This window comes from Podarcis tiliguerta (genome assembly GCF_965153285.1).
Source record: "Podarcis tiliguerta genome assembly, chromosome: 5".
Classification (NCBI taxonomy): domain Eukaryota; kingdom Metazoa; phylum Chordata; class Lepidosauria; order Squamata; family Lacertidae; genus Podarcis; species Podarcis tiliguerta.
In genome coordinates this window covers 26,631,280-26,653,235 of record NC_139538.1, presented here as the reverse complement: position 1 = coordinate 26,653,235, position 21,956 = coordinate 26,631,280, and the positions used below count along the sequence as shown (strand labels likewise).

General features: G+C 41.9%; 1 protein-coding gene across 2 annotated transcripts in view; it reads right to left on the bottom strand.

The window, feature by feature from the left end:
• The window catches only part of SLC9A9 (solute carrier family 9 member A9), a 249,304-nt gene that overhangs the window by 127,414 nt on the left and 99,934 nt on the right, over nt 1–21,956 (bottom strand). For both annotated transcript variants that reach the window (XR_014511863.1, XM_083442758.1), the window contains exons 8-9: nt 19,663–19,768; nt 7,537–7,625 (exon numbers count right to left, since the gene is read on the bottom strand). Coding sequence is in view for 1 of the 2 variants with exons in the window: in XM_083442758.1 (XP_083298884.1) it covers nt 7,537–7,625; nt 19,663–19,768 (195 nt within the window). In the remaining variant the exon portion in view is untranslated. The remainder of the gene's footprint in view (nt 1–7,536; nt 7,626–19,662; nt 19,769–21,956) is intronic.

The following is a 21,956-nucleotide window of genomic DNA, read 5'->3' as shown; positions in this document are numbered from 1 at the left end:
TTATTATTCACAGTAATAATAGTGTTTACACAAACAGGCTAAGAGAGGCTAACAGGCAGTTAGTGAAACATTTTAAAGGATTCTGTGTGGGTTTTAATGGCTGTGGCTGAGTGACAAGGGAAGGGCTGGCATATCACATTAGCGAGTTGGAAGAATATGTTGGTTTTCAATGTGACACAGGTTGCTCTGAATCTGCAAATTAGGAAGATACTAAAACTAAGCAATTACTACATCTATGTGTCTGAAGCAGCTAAATATAAAAGCAACTTGGAGTACCTGTCCTGTGCATTAGGGTGTATTTGCACTAATGAAAATTGCAGGCAGTTCATAGTGATACACCAGAGATTAGTGCAAGATGCAGCATTCAATTGGGAAGAGTGTATGTACACATATGTTCATCAGTTTACTGCCCACGGGCACAAAATTCAGACTCTGACCACTGTTGTGATCAATGTGCTGAGGATGGAAGGCTGTGTCATCCTTCACCATACTATTTGAGCAGGAATTCATGTAAAGTACTTTGTTGTACAGATAATTCCAGTGGGCAAAGCTGAGGGAGATTAATGCCCCCAGTTTCATCCAACCAAGTCTCTGTAATACAAGCTAGGTCACCATGCTTAAACACATTCAAGTCCCGGATAGCTGTTGTTTTGCCATTCACTGACCTGGCATTGACCAACAGATTTCCAACCCAGAGGGACTCTTGTCAAGACTATCCAGGGAGAACAGTATGGGAGTAACCAGCAGCCTGTTGTGGTGCCCCCTTTGAAGATAACAGAACTAGCTCCTGAATATCTCCCTCCGTCCTGCAAATTCCACACCCCTGGTTAACAAGTTGGTTGTATGTTCAGTTCTTGTTCCATTGCGAGTCTATTTATTTATTTATTGAGCGTATACTAATATATTTGGATCCAGAATGGAATATACCTATTTTAAACAAGCAAGCAAGCAAGCAAGCAAGCAAGCAAGCAAGCAAACAAAATAAATAAATGCTCACATAAAACAGGTGTGGGGAATTTTTGGCACACCAGATACTGCAGCACTATGAGTCCCATCAGCTCCGGCAAACATTGCCAATGGCCAGGATTGATGGAAATTATAGTTTACCAGCATCTAGAGGTCCAGAGATTCCCCACACCTGGTCTGTAACATTGCTCCATTACTGATTAATGCATCAATTTGAGCCTGGTTGGCTGAGACCATTAGTAATACCTAAAGATCTGAACAACAACTGTTCATTTCTGGGAAAACATGCAATTTGCTCGGTGGCAGAAGTAGCTCTGGTAACCATCAGCCCTAGACTGTTTTCTTCTAGACTGGAAATGTTTTCCACTTTGCTGAAAGTCAAAAGGCAGTAGGACTGTAAGTACCAATAAATCCTGACATCTAGGTGATCTTCCCATTCTGGAAGTGTGGATTAATTATCTCTAAAGGGCTTACCGTATCTACCACTGCAGCAGAGGGTAGTGGACCATGTCCAGAAAGGTGTTATTAAAAAGAATGAGGTCTTTTGTCACACTGAAACACAACCACTTGGCTGCCCAGATAAATGTCATGCAGCTCTACAGAATGCCAGATTTTAAAGGATGATTGTTCAAGATGTGTTTAGAAATGCTCATTGCTTCAAATGTAGCACCCTGGCCACAAACACTAGATATCAGGATGCCAAAGCACAGAGGATACCCGGTGGGAACTCATCACGTTAACCATCACATAGTTTTGGCCTAAGTAGGGAACATTAAGGAGTTCAGTAGCACCCGACAGAAGAGCGTCATTTCACCAACTGGCCAGAGTGATAATCTTTGCCTTGTATAAAACCTTTAGAAGAAGAAGAAGAAGAGTTTGGATTTGATATCCCACCTTTCACTCCCTTTAAGGAGTCTCAAAGCGGCTAACATTCTCCTTTCCCTTCCTCCCCCACAACAAACACTCTGTGAGGTGAGTGGGGCTGAGAGACTTCAAGGAAGTGTGACTGGCCCAAGGTCACCCAGCAGCTGCATGTGGAGGAGCGGAGACGCGAACCCAGTTCCCCAGATTACAAGACTACCGCTCTCAACCACTACACCACACTGGCTCTCTCTTTAATTCAGGCTTCTCCACTAGTTGTAACAACAAGGATATCTACTCATTGCCTTTACCCTGCTTCTCTGTGCCTTTGTGTTCACCCAGTGTTTTCTTAATCTAGAAATGATTAAGAGGCAATACAATAGGCATTTTCAAATATATGAAGGGCTGTCACATAGAAGATGAACCAAATTTATTCTCAGTAGCTTCAGATTAGGGATGGCGGGGGTGGATGTGAATTGATTCAGTTCTCATTGAAAGGCGAATCTATGAAACAATATGTGAACTGAAACCCAGCTATCCTTTGAAATTCATATTTATCTAATTTGTGTAATGCAGTTCTCCAGCCAGTGTTCACCGATATGCAGGTATCCAGGGAAATTAATATATCAGTGAAAATAACATTATAAAATGGCTTAGAGAAATGGTTTGCAAAAACGTGTTTTATTTGGAGAAATCCACACTAAAATGCTGATAAATCTTCATGAAGATTTTTTGCTGTGTAAATAGATGTAAATTATTGCACAAATGTGGAGAACTGAATTAAGGATTGAGAGAAAAGGAGAAACACAGAGAGCAGAAATTGACAGATCCTTCCACACCTATTCCAGAGAGCGGAATCCAAAATTCAAAATTCAAAGAAAAATGATTCAGACTAACCACTCCTGAAGGCATGAACTATATGACAATTTAATAAACTGTCTTGGAAGGCAGAATACTGTTTTCTTCATTTAGTGGTTTTTAATTGGGGACTGTCAGTTGATTCATGCACTTCTCAGGGCTTGAACTAGCTGACATCTGAGGTCCCTTTCAGTGCCATAATCCTATGATCCTCATAGACTTGAGTCAGACATTAGTTATAACAATTTCAGAACATTGACCTGAATGTCTCTGTTGTTCCCACCGTGTTCTCTCACTTTTGTGTATCCCAGATAGCAACACAGGTCAAATTGACCCTTTCCAAAGCTCTCCACTCTACACTAAATGGAGGACTGTCAACATCCATATATACAAAGCTGTGCTTGCTGTTACCTAGCGGGGCTGACTCTAACAGAGTATCACTCCATTATTACCTTTTTGCACTGTGCCTGCCTGGCAAGGATTGGGGCCCAGTTCAGTGCTCTCTTTGAAATGATCACAACATATTCTGGCAGCTGATGCAATTATCTTCCTGATGTTTCTGAAGGAAAGGGCAGACTGACCCAGCATTGGGATGATAATGTGCATGAGAATATTACAAGAGAGCAGAAATGTATCAAGATTCATTTTCATTCACCAAGCATTTTTCAGAAGAATGGTTTTTATCACAAACTCTTTCTGATAAGATGCCGTCGTGCTTGGGACCAACCCTCCAAAAGCTGCAATTCTATATCAGTGCTATTTTGATGAACATTTCAAAGCCTCAGAGAGATTGTCGCATCCAGGCTAATGTTCTCTGCAGACAAAAATATTAAAAACTTCCCTGGTATCTCCTGGCTATTTCAATTACATTTTGTGCGTTAAAATGAATAATGTGATCATAAGGTTCTTGATTCATGTGTTTTATGGAATTTTCTTTAAAGCCACAGGCCCTCCCAATCTATTGCTTTGAGACTGCTATGACTGAAAAGCAGTATACAAATTTTGTAAAAGAAATGACAAACCAGCCAATCAAAAGTGGCCATGGAAAGAAGACCAAAGTCCCTATCAGAGAAGAATGGCAGATTAAATTGACGGATTATGCCAAAATGGCAAAAATGACCTGAAGAATCAGAAACCAGGAAGAAATTTAACAAGGAATGGGGAAAATTTATAATTTATCTTTAAAACCATGGTAAACAGCTAAAATCATTAGTAGGATTGGAATAACACTTGTAGTTTAATGCTGAATTTTGGATATAATGGAAATTTAAAAGTCTTATTATAAAAGATGCAGGAGGAAATGATTCACAAAAGAACCTACAAGGGGAAGAGGGAAGTTTAGGAGATTCCTCAGAATTTTGTTTTTATGCTGTTTGAAAAACTAAATAATTTTATATTAAAAAGTGGCCCTGGACTAGGTAAGGAATCAAATATATTTATTGTAATGTTCTCTTCTGGGCTGGTCTTATTAGATATGAAATAAGAAGTTTTACTATCTATCATCTATCTATCTATCTATCTATCAATCAATCAATCATCTATCTATCTATCTATCTATCTATCTATATATCTATCTATATATCTATATATCTATCTATCATCTATCTATCTATCATCTATCTATCTATCTATCTATCTATCTATCTATCATCTATCTATCATCTATCTATCTATCATCATCATCATCATCTATCATGTATTGGTTTTGCTGCATCTTCATGATTTGGTGCATCTTTGCTGCATCTTCATGACCTCCCTCCTGTAGTAGCAGGTAGGGAGGCACAGTCAGGTCTATGTTACTGACCTGGCTTTCCAATGCCATTTGCTGCTGTCACTCACCAAGAGCAAGAGGGACAAGGCAGCAGGGAGTGGTTCAGGCACAGCAGCAGAGCCAGGTGGATGCTCCTGCTCCTGCTCCTGCACCGAGCTCCCAGCTGCCTTTCCTCCCGCCCCCTCTCAGGGACTGGCAGAGTTGTATGGCATTGAGAACCCAGCCCCTGCCACCCTGCCAGCTGCTATTGCTTTCCCTCCCTCTAAGAGCAAATGTGAGCTTCTGAATGTGAACCAAATTGCCTTTACAAAACCATATTTATATGCATTGTTTATATGCCATTGTGTTTTCTTTCGACGTGATTATAGTGATTGCTATAATTGCTTAAAAAGCATCTTAAAAAGCAGGGACATCACCTTGCTGACAATGGTCTGTATAGTTAAAGCTATGGTTTTTCCAGTAGTGATGTATGGAAGTGAGAGCTGGACCATAAAGAAGGCTGATCACCGAAGAATTGATGCTTTTGAATTATGGTGCTGAAGGAGACTCTTGAGAGTCCCATGGACTGCAAGAAGATCAAAAGACCCTAATGTTGGGAAAGATGGAGGGCACAAGGAGAAGGGGACGACAGGACGAGATGGTCGGACAGTATTTTCGAAGCTACTAACATGAGTCTGACCAAACAGTGGGAGGAAGTGGAAGACAGGAGTGCCTGGTGTGCTCTGGTCCATGGGGTCACGAAGAGTCGGACACGACTGAACGACTAAGCAACAAGAACAATAGTGATTGCAATATTTGCTAATTTTTAATGCTGTTATTATTATTATTATTATTATTATTATTATTATTATTATTATTATGACCTGCTTTGAGCTCAAGGCTGTTGCTAGAAAAGCAGAATGCAAGCATTAAATCAAAACCAAGTCCTCGCCAAATTTGATTCACATGTTGTGCTCTGTACTAGAGGATTTTTATGCTCAAATGCTTCCATGCCTATCCAGAGTTTAGCTGGTGGATTTGGGGGGCCTGTAGAAGGACTATCTGGGGCTCTGGATGAGGACCTGAAAGGTAGGAGAGAGGTGCGACTGTGTCCGGCTAGGCCAAACAGGATCACATGTTTTGTAATGTCAGAATGGCATTCCCTCCAAACACTAACCCAGATGTGAACAGCAGCAGTTTGGCTTGGCAGTGCTATTTGCCAGGGCAAAGGGAACGTGTACTACTACAACTATGAGAAAATACAAATATTGATACAAATATTGCATCTGCTCAGTTAGGTAACATCCCATATCCCCACCAGTATACCGTACTCGTAGATTTAAAAGCTTCTCTCTGCAGGCTGATAACAGACTGTACCTGAGGGGCATTCTGGTATTTACATAAGACTGTCAAATTATTGCACTTGTACATTAATTTAACTGCATTTTTTATTCTATATAAATTCCAACAGGGTTTGCTGTTGCAACCAGTACAAACACAATGCTAATGAGGAAGGAACAGATCTCCTCACACCACCACTGTCACCTGTCCCACCCCCCACTGGTTTGCTCTGCTGAACTTCCTGCTCCGCCTTTTAATATAACATGGGTAATTTCTAAATTAATTGTGATGGTCTGGGATTCGGAGTCGGATGCTGAACCTGAGGAATCCCAGCCTGCACAGGATTCCCCGCCTCCAGGACCAGATGAGCCGGGGCTGGGGCATGAGCCTGAAGGGTCCTCACCTGTGCTGGATCCTCAGGTGCAGGCACTAGCTGAGTCTGCTCTGGCTCCTGAGGTGATGGAGGACCCATTGCCTGCAGGTGCTCCAGTCTCAGCCCCGTCAGAGGAGGCTGAGGTTGCCTCTGGGTCCAATAACCCTCCAGCCTCTCCTGAGCTGCAGAGGCTTAGGGCAGAGAGGCGGAGGGAACTAAGTTCCCGCAGGAAGAGTGCTCGCCTTAAGGCCAGGAGAGGTGAGTCACCTGAGGATCGTGGTCACCCTATACCTCGGGGCAGATAAAAGCCAGCCAGCCCCAGTCCCAAGTTGTGGAAGCAACATTGTAGGTCACCTGCATGAACCCTGCCCTGCCCCCAGCCTCAGCTTTTACAGACTGCCTCCATATTGCTCCTTCGACCCCGGGCTGGACTAGGACATCATCTCTCGATCTACCCATGGGACCAGCACATTAATTCTGGAATTGGTGCATTCATGGTTTGCTAGAACTTTCAGTTCCATCAGTCCATTTACACCCACACCCACCTCCACCCACCAGGTCCATGTTTCTAGTCAGCATGCAGAAGGTCCCGGGATTAATCCATGGTATCTCAAGGTGGGCTGGGAGAGACTTCTTCCCAAAAACCTAGAGAGCTGCTGCTGGTCAGTATAGGGAATGCTGAGTGAGCTAGATGGAACAGTGTTCTGACTCAGTGTAAGGAGTTGCCTAGGTTCCTAGGCAAAACAGCACCTGTGCCCTTTGATGAAACACAGTTTAAAAAAATGATGCAGTGATGTGCCTCTGTTTCTCTGTCATGAGACAGTGAAGCTGGATCCAGAAATACTTATCTGGCAACAAAGCAGATCAACTGGCAAAAGTAGGACCCCCCCCCCAAGAACAATAGGATTATAGGGGAATTTCAGCTTGGTTCTCCCCTTTCTGGTAGAACCCCTCAGCTACTGAGGAAGTTTCAAAAAAGTTTGTGATATGTCATGGGTGTCTGTGTCATTTGTTCAAAGTAGGGGGATCAGTTGGGCCATGAACAAGTCATTGAGCAAACCTGGACCCCAGTCTTACTCAATAGAAAGTACCACAGAATATGACCACAGACTACATCACCATCTAGGCTGACATTTGATGATTGTGGCCTCTGAGATAACAAAAGACCTTTTAAAAGTTTTACTTAGCAGAAGACTTGTTAAGGCTCTCCTGGCAGAGATGGTGCCAGTATTCTTCTCCCTTAATGAAGACGCAAACCTTATTCTTTGCATTAATGAGATCCCTTCCTGGTATACTGTCAGCATTGTTATATACTCATTATTCTAGCAGAAGGAACAAAATAAGCAAGGGAACAGAAAGGGGCAGGGGGTGGGATTTGATGCTTTACCTGTTTAGTTCTCATTTTGGAGTCTGCTGACAGATTGTTGTATGTATAATGGGCCTGCGTGACTCCACAAAAAAGGACTGCCACAATTCCTGAAATACAAAGAAAAAACCACAGTCAGCTGCTTCTATTTTCTCCTAGAGTGAGTTCAAAGGAATTGGGAGGCAGATTAGCCCGCCTACAAACTAATTAAACAACGCTAAACACTTTTTTAAAGCCTGAAGGAAAATGTTACCATTATATCCTTCAAATAAATTAAAATTTAGCCTTGATCATAATAACTAAAGGTCAGGATTCTTTCCAATTTCACTATAATTCCATCTGTCTGGTGAATATCTACAAGGGTCTGTTCTATGCACATCTGATTGTTCAAAATTACTGCACAACCATCCAGTTTAAAATCAGACAAAATAGTGCAGTGACAAGTCAGAGCCAATTCTGCTATTGGGTAGAATGAGGCAGCTGCTCCAGGAAGCAGCAACTGGGAAGGAATGGGGAGCAAGATATTGGAGGATAGAGTTGTGTTTACCATGTAGCCTTTCCTATGCAACCTAAGGTTGCCTGCTAGCCCTGAGTATAGTTCAACAGTGCTTACTCTCAAGTAAGTGTGCCTAGGATTATGGCCTAAAAAGATTTATTCTCACATCGGCAGCAATATAAATCATCTGGTAAAATTAGGGATTTTTCAAATTATCATTAACCATGGGATTTTTAATAAAAATGGAGAGAAAAGTTTCCTGGACACCATTTCTATTGCAGCCTGGAGGTGCCTTTTCAGATTTCTGTACTGGTGTGGGGTTCAGAATCTTCAGTGCAGGGACAATATTCAAAGACCTTCTCTTTGATATATTCATGATTAAATGACAAAAAAGCCATGCATTTTTGATCACATGCTTATTTATTTATAGAACATTTATCATCCGCCCTTCACCTGAAGGTCCCAGGGTGGAGAATACATTCATATTTAAACAAAACAGCAATAATACACTAAAAATATTTTTTAGTAATTCATCATAGAGCCACAAAACATTAAAACCACCAAGCAGCAGCAGCAGCATAAATATGCCCATAGAATTTAGCTTGCTCTTCAGATAATGAGGTTTCCCTTATTTTTCCTGAGACCTTCATGGGATTTACTCCACCTACTGATATTCTTTAAAAGATGCATCACCACACTTTGAATCCTGGAAGTGTTTTTAAAATGTATATTACATGTCAGAGTATTTGCACTAGATACTACCCTAAAATGCACAACCCTAATGCTTTGTTAAGTTGCCTCTATATTCCCCCACCTTTTTGAAAACTGCATTATATTCTGTCTTATTTTTCTCACTAGATTAGTTGTTATCATACTAACAACTCAGGGCAGCATTCATGACTGGCATATTCCATAAAATCTTCTGATGTCACCATTGTGGATGGAATGGGGTTTGGGACACCTTCAACCTCTTTCTGCATTCGAGAAGAGGGTATTCTCTGGGAAGAAGGGTTGATTGTAAACCACTCTAGAACTGTAGCTCTATAAGGGGAACAGGGGTCTCCTAAAAACTCTCAACATCCTTAACAAACTACCATTCCCAGGATTCTGTTTAAAGTGGTATAATTCTGCTTTAAATATATTGTGTGCATATTATATGGCCAATGTGTGTAAGCCATGTGCATTATCCATAAATATGTGTGAAACACAATGTGCGCCTCTACTTTTCTGTGTCCCCACCTAAATGGCCCTCCATTGCTGTCATTATATTGCTAGGATTAGGCATGAATGGAATCACAGAATCATAGAAGGGACCTCGAGGGTCATTGATGATATGGACAAGGTGCTTGGATTGGTCAGCTAGATGGGCCGGGGTGTGTGTGTGATTAATGCTTCCTAGTGAGAGGGGGTGGTCCCTGTCTGCTTGAAGGAAGCAGTGGTAAAACCATTCCTCAAGAAACTCTCCCTGGATTTGGAAAATCTAAGTGACTACCAGCCAGTTGCTAATCTCCCCTTCTGGGGTAACAAAGCAGCCAGCTCCTAGGAGCTGAGGTTCCTTTGTGCCCCCAATAAAATATATGAGGGGGCCATACAACCCCCTAAGTTGATGGACATTGCTATTCAAAGGGTGTGTGCAATATTTTATTCGCCCTTCATTCGTAGATCTCAGGTTAGTTCACAGCATTAAAATGCAAGATAAAAAAAGAGAGCGCATGCTTTGGAAGACCAAAATCACATGACAGCAGCCCCTCATTACTGTATGTGAGTGCATTATTCTTTATGGGGAGATGTATTAGTGGAAATATTCAATTTCCTTCTGACATCATCCAGCTTCATCTTTCAAACTGCTATCCCCTGAAAAGCATTTGTCATGAAAAAAAGATTCAGTGGTTCTCTTCTCATTAAATGTTAGCGGGGCCTTCTGCTTCTGGGCCTGAAAGCAACGAATTCCTTCATTGGCAACCAATTTTCTACTAACCTGGATGTTCATTTTCAAGGAAACTTTAAAAAGTTCCAACATTAGAGAAATATTGGTTACTTTGATTGCTGGAGCTTGAGAAATTCCCTTTCAGCTGCAGCTGTGAGAAGAATGGGTACTTGCAATTAAATAATAGCCAACTTTCCACCCTTTCCGCTGCTATTTGATCATCATAATTGACTGAGTCAGCAGCATCCACCATTGATTAAAATGAGCAACAGTGCACAAGTAAAAATCTAAGGTAAAATGAACAATGGAATTTCTCCCTCACTAAAGTATGACTAAATCAAATAAAATATAGATTGGGGGGAAGTGATAATAAAAAAAGATGCTTCTGACAAATCTATTTGCAGGTATGAAAACCCCAACTGTGCCAAGTTCTTTGATAATGAGCAAGTAATAAATCTAAAAAGACGCTAAAGTAGGTTTTTCAAATTATGTATTTGAAGGGTTTCTTATTGTATAAAAAAAAGTTTGCTTCCTCTGAAGTTAGGGGGGAAAGGATCAGGGAAAATTACATTCCAAATAGAAAGAGCTGCAGTTCATCTTAGAATATAACGTTGATCACATTAATAAAACCTGTACATTCACTTCATGTCTCTGAGTGATGAGGAGTTCCAGGGCACAGAGCTCAAGCATATTTGTTTTCTTTCGGAAGGAGGTCATTGGAGGCATATTGGCATTCTGTAATATTTATGTTTATTTACAAATATACAAGTGGAGTATATGGTGAACATCTTAAACACCCCAAGAGACAACCAAAATCCATGGCTCCAGCATCAGGTCTCCAGGGAGACTGTCAGGACTCCAAAATGCTGTTAGCTCACAGAATCCCAGATCCAAGTTTGCTGACTCTCTATGCCTCTCTCCAAAAACGATTTCTATTGTTATTGTTACACACATCAATATCCCCTTGCTGGATGTCCTCTGAGAACTAGGCTAGCCTAGGGATGGGGAATCAGGCGTCCTGATGATGTCATTGGTCTTCAAGTCACCTTAGCAGCAAGCAGCATGGTCAAGGGTCAGGGATGATGGGAGCTGTATTTGGAAGGCCACAGTTGCCCCATCTTTGTTTTGGCCATTGAGAAGTCCAGCTGTTGTTGTTGTTGTTGTTTAGTCGTTTAGTCGTGTCCGACTCTTCGTGACCCCATGGACCAGAGCACACCAGGCACTCCTGTCTTCCACTGCCTCCCGCAGTTTGGTCAGACTCATGTTTGTAGCTTCGAAAACACTGTCCAACCATCTTATCCTCTTCTTGTGCCCTCCATCTTTCCCAACATCAGGGTCTTTTCCAGGGAGTCTTCTCTTCTCATGAGGTGGCCAAAGTATTGGAGCCTCAGCTTCAGGATCTGTCCTTCCAGTGAGCACAGTGGCCATGATCTTCGTTTTTTTTGATGTTGAGCTTCAGACCATATTTTGCGCTCTCCTTTTTCACCCTCATTAAAAGTTTCTTTAATTCCTCCTTACTTTCTGCCATCAAGGTTGTGTCATCTGCATATCTGACGTTGTTGTTACTGAGCTACTATAACAATTAACCAATCTTCCTAAGAAAGGTGATACTTAGCAACTTTGCCAAGGAGGGCTATTGATGTAAATAAGAAAAAGAAAACTATTAAGTGTCAAATAACTGCAGATTATTATTTGTTATATAGGTAAGCTCTGTTGATAATAGTTACCAGAACTATCCCTTTATGTAAAAGGAAATACATTTCCCCCCAGAGTTTTTGGTTGTTCTTATAGGAAAGAGTCCTCTTGAAATAAACCTGAATTACTACTTCTGGGCAGTTTGTATCAAATCAAAACCAGGGTGACAATATCTCCAAGGACTATTTTAATTGGAATGTCCCACACAACTGGATGTCAGAGTGTCGCTTTGAGGCTTTTGTCAATTGTGCTATACAAACCGTAAAGCTTGACAGTACTCTAAGGCTTTCACCGGAGAGTCCTAGTTTGCGTCCGGCTGACAGGAAGCATCAGAAAAGTGGCTGAGTTAAACATTTAGGGCATTCATCCAGGGACCTGACACTTTGCAATGACATCTCAGCAGAGAGATAGCACCCTGTTCTAAATACAGCTCAGCTGCTTCTTTTAAAAAGTTGTGTTTTCTAGGGTTATTGTCATTCTGAAAGGACTGTTGCATTTTAACAGACCTTGTATTCACACACTATGATATCTATAAAAGAGTTTGATATTTGTTCCAGACTTCCCATAGGGTGCTGAGTTTAAACACTATTATCTGTATTTCCTCTCCCAGGAACAATCTGCGAGTTCAGAAGAAAAGAAATATAGGAACTATGGCTGAACTGAAGATCTTATGATATGTTTATTGTGTCTTGAAATAAAAGATGGTGAGGGAGGGTTTCACACACATGTGCCTTTTTTGCTGTTGTTTTCAAAATCCTTGTGGTGATTAAGCTCCTTACCAGATTATTTTCTCCCTATTTTTAAACACAAAATATGTCGGAGTGAGGACGGAAAGCATTGTCCCCAGTCTATGTTGACTTCAGACATTTTCACATAGTCAAATACATTACTACAATTCTTGTGATGAAGCTAAATGGTGATGCTTTTTGCCCTTACTTTCACACAATTGCTGCCACCACTAAGTGGGATGAATACTTCACCTGCTGTTTATGGGTTCCCTTAAAATTTCTGAAAGGGGCTGCTCCATCCTGAGTATGGGGGAAATTAACCAATGTGGTGGCCTTTTGGCTTAGCAATAACAGAAATCAAAATAAGAAACTTTTTCAGAACAATCCTAAGCTTGTCCCACAGTTCTGATGCAGAATTTTTTCTAGTAATAAACAGGAGCCCATGGGTATTGCTACTGCCCCTTTAATAATAATACAGTCAAACCAAGGCTCCCAAACGGCTCTGTTTTTGAACAATTCGGCTCCTGAACACCGAAAACCCAGAAGTAAATGCTCCGGTTTTCGAACGTTTTTAGGAAGCCAAACATCCGATGCGGCTTCCACTGAGTGCAGGAAGCTCTTGCAGCCAATTGGAAGCCGTGTTTTGGTTGTTGAACGTTTCAAAAGCTGAACGGGCTTCCGGAATGGATTATGTTCGACAACCGAGATTTGACTGTATATGCTTAAGGACAAGAAAACTTGTATCCAATATGTGGAGCAGTGTGCATGGCAACTGTTGCTGGCAATTTACAGGTCATAATGCCATGAAACATTAATTGCTGAATTAAGACCTGTTACCATAGAGTCTTGTGTTCTGAAATAACCCTTCTGATTCATGCTGTGAATTGAGTCCCTTTGATGTGTTACTCATATGATTATAGCTTCATTTAATCGAGGACCAGTGGGGCAGTGCTGCCGCCTATGCACCTGAGATTCCAGGGGCTAAAGACAAGAGAGAAAAAAAGAGAGAGAGAGAGAGAGAGAGAGAGAGAGAGAGAGAGAGAGAGAGAGACTGAGATTTCTCACAGAGATCCTTCATCACAGATGGAGCCTACATGTGTATATCTCTACATGAACTGGCTTCCCTGTCTTAGATTTTCACATCTAATATAAGGATGCTGAGGGCAGAAACAGGACAGGAAAGCAACGTATGGCCCCATTGTTGTTGTTGTTTAGTCGTTTAGTTGTGTCCGACTTTTCATGACCCCATGGACCAGAGCACGCCAGGCACTTCTGTCCTCCACTGCCTCCCGCAGTTTGGTCAAACTCATGCTGGTAGCTTTGAGAACACCATCCAACCATCTCGTCCTCTGTCGTTCCCTTCTCCTTGTGCCCTCCATCTTTCCCAACATCAGGGTCTTTTCCAGGGAGTCTTCTCTTCTCATGAGGTTGCCAAAGTACTGGCACCTCAGCTTCACGATCTGTCCTTCCAGTGAGCACTTAGGGCTGATTTCCTTAAGAATGGATACATTTGATCTTCTTGCAGTTCATGGGACTCTCAAGAGTCTCCTCCAGCACCATAATTCAAAGGCATCAATTCTTCAGCAAACAGCCTTCTTTATGGTCCAGCTCTCACTTCCATACATCCATACTGGAAAACCACAGCTTTTACTATACGGACCTTTGTTGGCAAGGTGATGTCTCTACTTTTTAAGATGCTGTCTAGGTTTGTCATTGCTTTTCTCCCAAGAAGCAGGCATCTTTTAATTTCGTGACTGCTGTCACCATCTGCAGTGATCATGGAGCCCAAGAAAATAACATCTCTTACTGCCTCCATTTCTTCCCCTTCTATTTGCCAGGAGGTGATGGGACCAGTGGCCATGATCTTGGTTTTTTTGATGTTGAGCTTCAGACCATATTTTGAGCTCTCCTCTTTCACCCTCAATAAAAGGTTCTTTAATTCCTTCTCACCTTCTGCCATCAAGGTTGTGTCATCTGCATATCTGAGGTTGTTGATATTTCTTCCGGCAATCTTAATTCCGGCTTCGGATTCATCCAGCCCCGCCTTTCGCAAGATGAATTCTGCATATAAGTTAAATAAGCAGGGGGACAATATACAGCCTTGTCGTACTCCTTTCCCAATTTTGAACCAATCAGTTGTTCCATATCCAGTTCTAACTGTAGCTTCTTGTCCCACATAGAGATTTCTCAGGAGACAGATGAGGTGATCAGGCACTCCCATTTCTTTAAGAACTGGCCACAGTTTGCTGTGGTCGACACAGTCAAGGCTTTTGCATAGTCAATGAAGCAGAAGTTGATGTCTTTCTGGAACTCTCTAGCTTTCTCCATAATCCAGCGCATGTTTACAATTTGGTCTCTGGTTCCTCTGCCTCTTCTAAATCCAGCTTGCACTTCTGGGAGTTCTCGGTCCACATACTGCTTGAGCCTTCCTTGAAGAATTTTAAGCAGAACCTTGCTAGCGTGTGAAATGAGTGCAATTGTGCCGTAGTTGGAGCATTCTTTAGCACTGCCCTTCTTTGGGATTGGGATGTAGACTGACCTTCTCCAATCCTCTGGCCACTGCTGAGTTTTCCAAACTTGCTGGCATATTGAGTGTAGCACCTTAACAGCATCATCTTTTAAAATTTTAAATAGTTCAGCTGGAATACCATCACTTCCACTGGCCTTGTTATTTGCAGTACTTTCTAAGGCCCATTTGACTTCACTCTCCAGGATGTCTGGCTCAAGATTAGCAACCACACTACCTGGGGTGTACGAGGCATCCATATCTTTCTGGTATAATTCCTCTGTGTATTCTTGCCACCTCTTCTTGATGTCTTCTGCTTCTGTTAGATCCTTACCACTTTTGTCCTTTATTATGGTAATCTTTGAACGAAATGTTCCTTTCATATCTCCAATTTTCTTGAACAGATCTCTGGTTCTTCCCATTCTGTTGTTTTCCTCTAATTCTTTGCATTGCTCATTTAAGAAGGCCTTCTTGTCTCTCCTTGCTATTTTTTGGAATTCTGCATTCAATTTCCTGTATCTTTCACTATCTCCCTTGCATTTTGCTTGCCTTCTCTCCCCCGCTATTTGTAAGGCCTTGTTGGACAGCCACTTTGCTTTCTTACATTTCTTTTTCATTGGGATGGTTTTAATTGCTGCCTCCTGTATAATGTTGCGAGCCTCCACCCATAGTTCTTCAGGCACTCTGTCCAGCAAATCTAAATCCTTAAACCTGTTCCTCACTTCCACTGTGTATTCATAAGGGATTTGGTTTAGATTGTATCTTACCGGCCCAGTGGTTTTTCCTACTTTCTTCAGTTTAAGCTTGAATTTTGCTATAAGAAGCTGATGATCTGAGCCACGGTCAGCTCCAGGTCTTGTTTTTGCTGACTGTATAGAGCTTCTCCATCTTTGGCTGCAGAGAATATAATCAATCTGATTTTGGTGATGTCCATGTGTAGAGTCGTCTCTTGTGTTGTTGGAAAAGCGTGTTTGTGATGACCAGCTTGTTCTCTTGACAGAACTCTATTAGCCTTTGCCCTGCTTCATTTTGATCTCCAAGGCCAAACTTGCCAGTTGTTCCTTTTATCTTTTGATTCCCAACTTTAGCATTCCAATCCCCTATAATGAGAAGAACATCCTTCTTTGGTGTCACTTCTATAAGGTCTTGTAAGTCTTCATAGAACTGGTCAATTTCAGTTTCTTCAGCAGTAGTTGGTGCATAAACTTGGATTACTGTGATGTTAAAAGGTCTGCCTTGGATTCGTATCGAGATCATTCTATCATTTTTGAGATTGCATCCCAGTACAGCTTTCGCCACTCTTTTGTTTACTATGAGGGCCACTCCATTTCTTTTACGGGTTTCTTGCCCACAGTAGTAGATATGATAGTCATCCGAACTGAATTCGCCCATTCCCGTCCATTTTAGTTCACTGATGCCCAGGATGTCAATATTTATTCTTGCCATCTCATTTTTGACCACATCCAACTTACCCAGGTTCATGGTTCTTACATTCCAGGTTCCTATGCAATATTTTTCTTTACAGCATTGGACTTTCCTTTCACTTCCATGCATATCCGCAACTGAGTGTCCTTTCGGCTTTGGCCCAGCCGCTTCATCAGCTCTTGATCTACTTGTACTTGTCCTCCGCTCTTCCCCAGTAGCATGTTGGATGCCTTCCAACCTGAGGGGCTCATCTTCCAGCGTCATAACTTTTATATGCCTGTTGTCTTTGTCCATGGAGTTTTCTTGGCAGGGATACTGGAGTGGCTTGCCGGTTCCTCCTCCAGGTGGATCACTTTTGGTCAAAACTCTCCACTATGACCTGTTCATCTTGGGTGCCCTGCTCGGCATAGTTCATAGCTTCTCTGAGTTATTCAAGCCCCTTCGCCACGGCAAGGCAGTGATCCATGAGGGGGATGGCCCCATTACCTCTGTCTAAATTCTGTAGCCCCATGTACACAAAGGAAACTGTGCTTCTCATCACATTGGTGGACTGTCAAAGTGTATCACATTGATTTTAGAGGGTCAAACATATCAAAATGCAGCTGCTGGTAGGAGACCCAAAGTGGGATGCATCTCTTGCCATGCTTTTAAAGAGCTTGAATAGGGGAGTTGCCATTACAACAGCTGACACATCACCGGTGATACTTAGATGCACTGGTTGGGTAGACTCACCTTTGCAAGGCCCAATTTATACGCTAATCAGGTGACCTGGTAGCTTCCAAGATGTCAAATGGCACCGTTCCCAGTTTACAAGGCAAGCCTCAAGTGTGGAGCAACACCCAACTGGTTTGCATAACTTTTTCAACTTAGCCACAAAAATAATAATATGAGAAATAAGATATGTGGCAAGCAATGATTTCATTGCTTGATCCACAGCCAGTGTAAAGTTAAATTCCATTTTTAGATGGCTGGAACATATTGTACAACCAACCATAAAATAATTGACACATGTCATCTTTTCACACTCCAAGTAACATACGTAGTCACTCCCTTCACTCAGCTTGGAAAGTGTTTCATCCTGTTCTTTTAACATAACAAGTATCTGAAATCATAGCAGTAAAATTTTTGGGGGGTGTCACTGTGCACAGATGGGTTTTACACTTACATAGTAGCTGTAGTAAACTATTTTTAGAGGCCAAGATGTGAGTGGAAGGCACAATCTAGATCCAATTAGATGTCTTTTTTAAAAAAACAAAACAAAACCAAAACCCAAGAACATTGTAAGGAAATGAAACATCCTTTCATTTGCTTACAAACAGAAAAATTGCTGAAGTCATTTGAAAGGAAATTGCTGCTTATCCAAAAGCAAATTACAAGTAAAATAAAAACTGGTCTTTCTAATCCTTTCACTGGACATAGAAACACATTCATTTGCACAATCATTTAAAACAAAATTTACACAGCAAAATGTTGTGCACAAGGGAATGCTCACGCTTCACTAATGGTAAGACAGTACCATTTTTTTTATTTTTGGTACCACCAGCCTTATCTTGCCTTTGATTGTTTTGCTGGCCGACCAGTTAAGCCAGGCGAAATCCCACCTAAATTACAAACTGCTTATTTGAAGTGGTGGCCAAGTATATTTCTCAGGAGATCTTTAACCATCACTCATTCCATTGCAGCACAATCTTACCTGACTTTTTATTTTATTTTTTACATTTTATAAGCAGCACTAGACCAAGGTATAATATTTCAGACTTAAGACCAATTTTCTTCAAGAAATGATAAGAGTACAGTTCTGATCATCTAATTTGGCAGCAGCATGTCTGAAGTTCTTTGCATATCTAACATGAGTCATCCTTTGGTTTCTTTCCCATTTTTAACCCACACTTCTTTTCCAGTGGGTACCCCATTAGAGGAGTCTAGTGGGAAGACTCTGTCCAGAAGCCAAGCATGGGGGCAGATGGGCCATAGAGCTTCCAGCAGCGCCCTTGGAGGGCCCCCTAGGTAGATTCACATCTTGAGGCAGTCCCATAATCCCAGGCATGACCTTGCTCTAGTGTCAGCCCTCCATCTGGAGGCTGAGAAGGGATATATAGCCAGTGCCTGAGCTGAAGCCTACCTACAATTCTAATCAGTGTTCCACCCCCTCCCCAAAGTGCTGATACATTAAAAGATGGGGTGGGAGTGCAGGCAGGGGGAGGGATGTGGCCTGATGCTAAGGTAGGGTGCCAGCAAACGGCTTTCATTTCCAATTGTGCAACTCCACACCCCAATAATAACAAAGAAGAAGAAGCCTCAGGTGCCAGAACAACTTGATCGGCATTTGCTTTCCTACTATATACCTTAACAAAGAGGGTGGAGGGCAGAAAAACATCTTAGGCCAGCCCAGGTCTGACTTGGCAACGATTTTAGAAACAATGGATGTTCTGCTTGGTACACGGATATGTAGGAGCTGGGATATATAGTTGGGAAGGCCATCTGTGTTTGTTGATCAACTTGTGAATCTCTACTATTGCTAAAGGCTTCCTAAATAGGTTGTCAAAAAATAAATAAAACAAGGAACTCCCTCCCATTTATGGACATCAAAGCTGTAGAGTAGGGGGAATCCATTATTACCTCTGCTTTGTGCTTAAGGATGAATGTTTCCACCACCCACACATTTTTACAATGGATATAGAAACAGCGAGCTGTGTGGGAAGCTTTCTGTAACCTCATTCTCAGAAGTAAATGTTGTGCTTTTCTTACATCACAACTGAAAGATCTGTTCCAGGCACGGGAGCTCTGATGCACACATGGAGAGCTCTCTTTTGAAACAGCTTCCCTATTCATTTTAACAGAGAGACCCAACCTGTCAAGAGACAAAAAAGGCTCCTACCATATGCATTCCTGTCCATTTTGATTTCCAGATCAGAGTGCCTAGGGATGGGCAGATTTGCCAATTTCAGTTTCTTATTTTTCCAAATTCAAGTTCAATTCTCCATTTTCCCACATCGGTTTACATTAAAAAGTTTCATCAGCATTTTAGTGCAAATTGCTCCAAATATATATATATTTGTGCCATTTAACCTAACATACACATTTTTTGCCAAGCAAGTTCTCCTAACATAGTGCCCCCCTATGTCCCCCCCCCCTAATTTCTGTAATTCTTTGCACACTTTACCCTTGCATGCATTACTTGCCTGGAGAACTGCTTTGCAAAATTTGGTCAAATGCTAATTTCGAAGGATGGCTGTGTTTCAGTTTGCATATTGTTTGGGGAGAACAATTTTCATAGGTTTGCCTTAGATGTGAACTGAAGTGAATTTCTCCCCCATCTGTAATTGGGTCCCCTGGGACTTCTTCCTATGCAGCCTTATGAAGCACTTACCTGTCAGGCCAGCAGCTTCAGCGGACAAGAAAGCACTCCAAGACAAAAGGAAAAACAGGCCAGTTTCTAACATAGGAAAGTCACACAGCTTGGTGAATTTTGTCAAGTGCGAGAGGAAACAACGTTAAGGAAAATGTTAGGAATCAACACCGCTTGCAGCATTTTGCAGATTTCAAAATTGATCTTGTCACACTGTTTGATACAGGTGCTGGAAAAAAGGCAATCCTCAGAGATCACACATAATGGACTCACAGGCAATTTTGCAGAAGCGAAATGGCGTCTAAGGGAAGTGATTCCAACCACACCTCTCAGATATAAGAAATATAAAAGTAAGGATACCTGGTCCAACAAATAGCTCATCACCAGGCCAATTCACATGACTTTTAGATGAGGGTATATGAAATTAATGGTGCAACAGGAAGGGGGTACATCATGAGCTCTTGCAATGTGGCTTGTTGATGGTACCAGGATGACATGGGGTGGGCACATTGTGCAGCGGCTCCTTCACTACTAAGGTGGCAGCAGAAGGGAAGCCACATACTGTCTTGTTCTACCAAGCGGGAATAATATTTTGATGAATTCTGCTTCACCAAATTTCTGATGTATGGCAAAAGTATTTACCTCACTTGGCAGGTGAATACTCCTCAGTGAATACATGCACACTGTGGGTAAGCTATGTACCACTTGGTAGATCTCTCTCAGACTTTGTGGGGTGAGGCAGGTCTGTGGAGGGATGTGGGGCAGCCAGGTACACTTTCCCCAGGCCTCAGTGGAAAAAGCTGGCTGGGGTGGGGGGCAGCGCTGCCAGGGACTGGCTGCTTTTTTGTTTAACTTTATAACTTTATTCTAACAAGACTGCCACCCTGGGCCTCAGAGAAGCTCAGTATGGACCTGGGGTGAGAGAACAGAGTTGCAAACCACTTGGATTTTGGGACAATTTCCATTCCTGATAATTTTATGCTCCTGACAGTCTATGGCATACGTTACATTAAAAAATAAGAAACAAACTGTGCTTTGAATGAGTTTTCATCATGAAATTGAAGGAATGGTGTTCCTCACTTTGCTTATAACCATTCATATTCTGAAGCAGTTTAATAAACCACTACGATCATGTGGTCAAACTTAGCTTTAATTTTTCCACATTAGTTCACTTCGGATGGTGTCTAATTTTATTTCCACTCCTCGTGGCAATGTTTTCAGGTCACAGAAATGCAGCTGTGACAAAGTCAAATGGCAAACAAGATGATCAAGTCAAAATTAGCTCAAGGATTATATTATTCCAGGCTAAGGGGAAGGTCACTACTGGCTCAGTGGAGTTTATTTAGCATTGATTTAAGAAAGAGAAAATTGGCATATTAAGATCTGTTCCAATAAAGCAAAAGGAGGAAGATTAGATTCAAACATTCAGCCTGAATAGCTGTTTCATTCCTTTGGGTTAAAACATGATTTGTGCAGAGTGGTGGGGGTGGCATCTGCCTAGTACCTCACCCCCTGTTGGGATTCTAATGCAATAGCCACACAATACAATTAGAGCACTATGATACCACTTGGAACAGCCATTGCTTCAGATTCTTGGAGCTTGTTAGTTAAGGGTGCTGAGCATGAAGAGGCCCCTATTCTCCTCACAGAACTACAATTCCCCAAGTTCCCTGTGAAGAAGGATTGATAATTAAACTCATTCTGGAAATGGAAGCATTGTGAGGGACATAGGGGTTTCTTAACAATTCTAAGCACTCTCAACACACTATAGCTCCCAGGCTAAGGCTATTTGGGGAAAGCCATAACTGCTTTTTTGCCCACTCTACCCAGCTGCCCCAAGCTCATACTCTCCAACTGATTGACTGTTGCAGGGCTGGGGAACTGCTGCTGCTCCAGCTTCTGTTGGACTACAACACCCATAATCCTTAACCTTTGGTTGTAGTGGTTTGAGCTGCTGGGAGTTGACGTCTAATAACACCTTCAGGGCCGGAGGTTAGCCATCCATGCCCTAGTGCCCCCAGATGTAAAGAATGGAGTGGAAGACCAGAACCCTCCCTGGCTGCCAAGAAACATGAGGTTTTTTTCCTGCGTGCTTTTACTATTTCTGTATATAAACTTCCAAAGTGGAAAGTGGCTTTCTGTTAAGAGAGGCAGGGTCAAGTATCTCTAGGGAGAAACATAAATGTGTTTGCATGACAGAGACACCCAGCGGGAGGAAAATACTCTGAGATATTCAGTTTCGTTTGTCAACCAGTTGTAATAGTTGATTTTGCCAAATGCCCAGAAAAATATGGGAAACTCCCTAAGTTTTAATG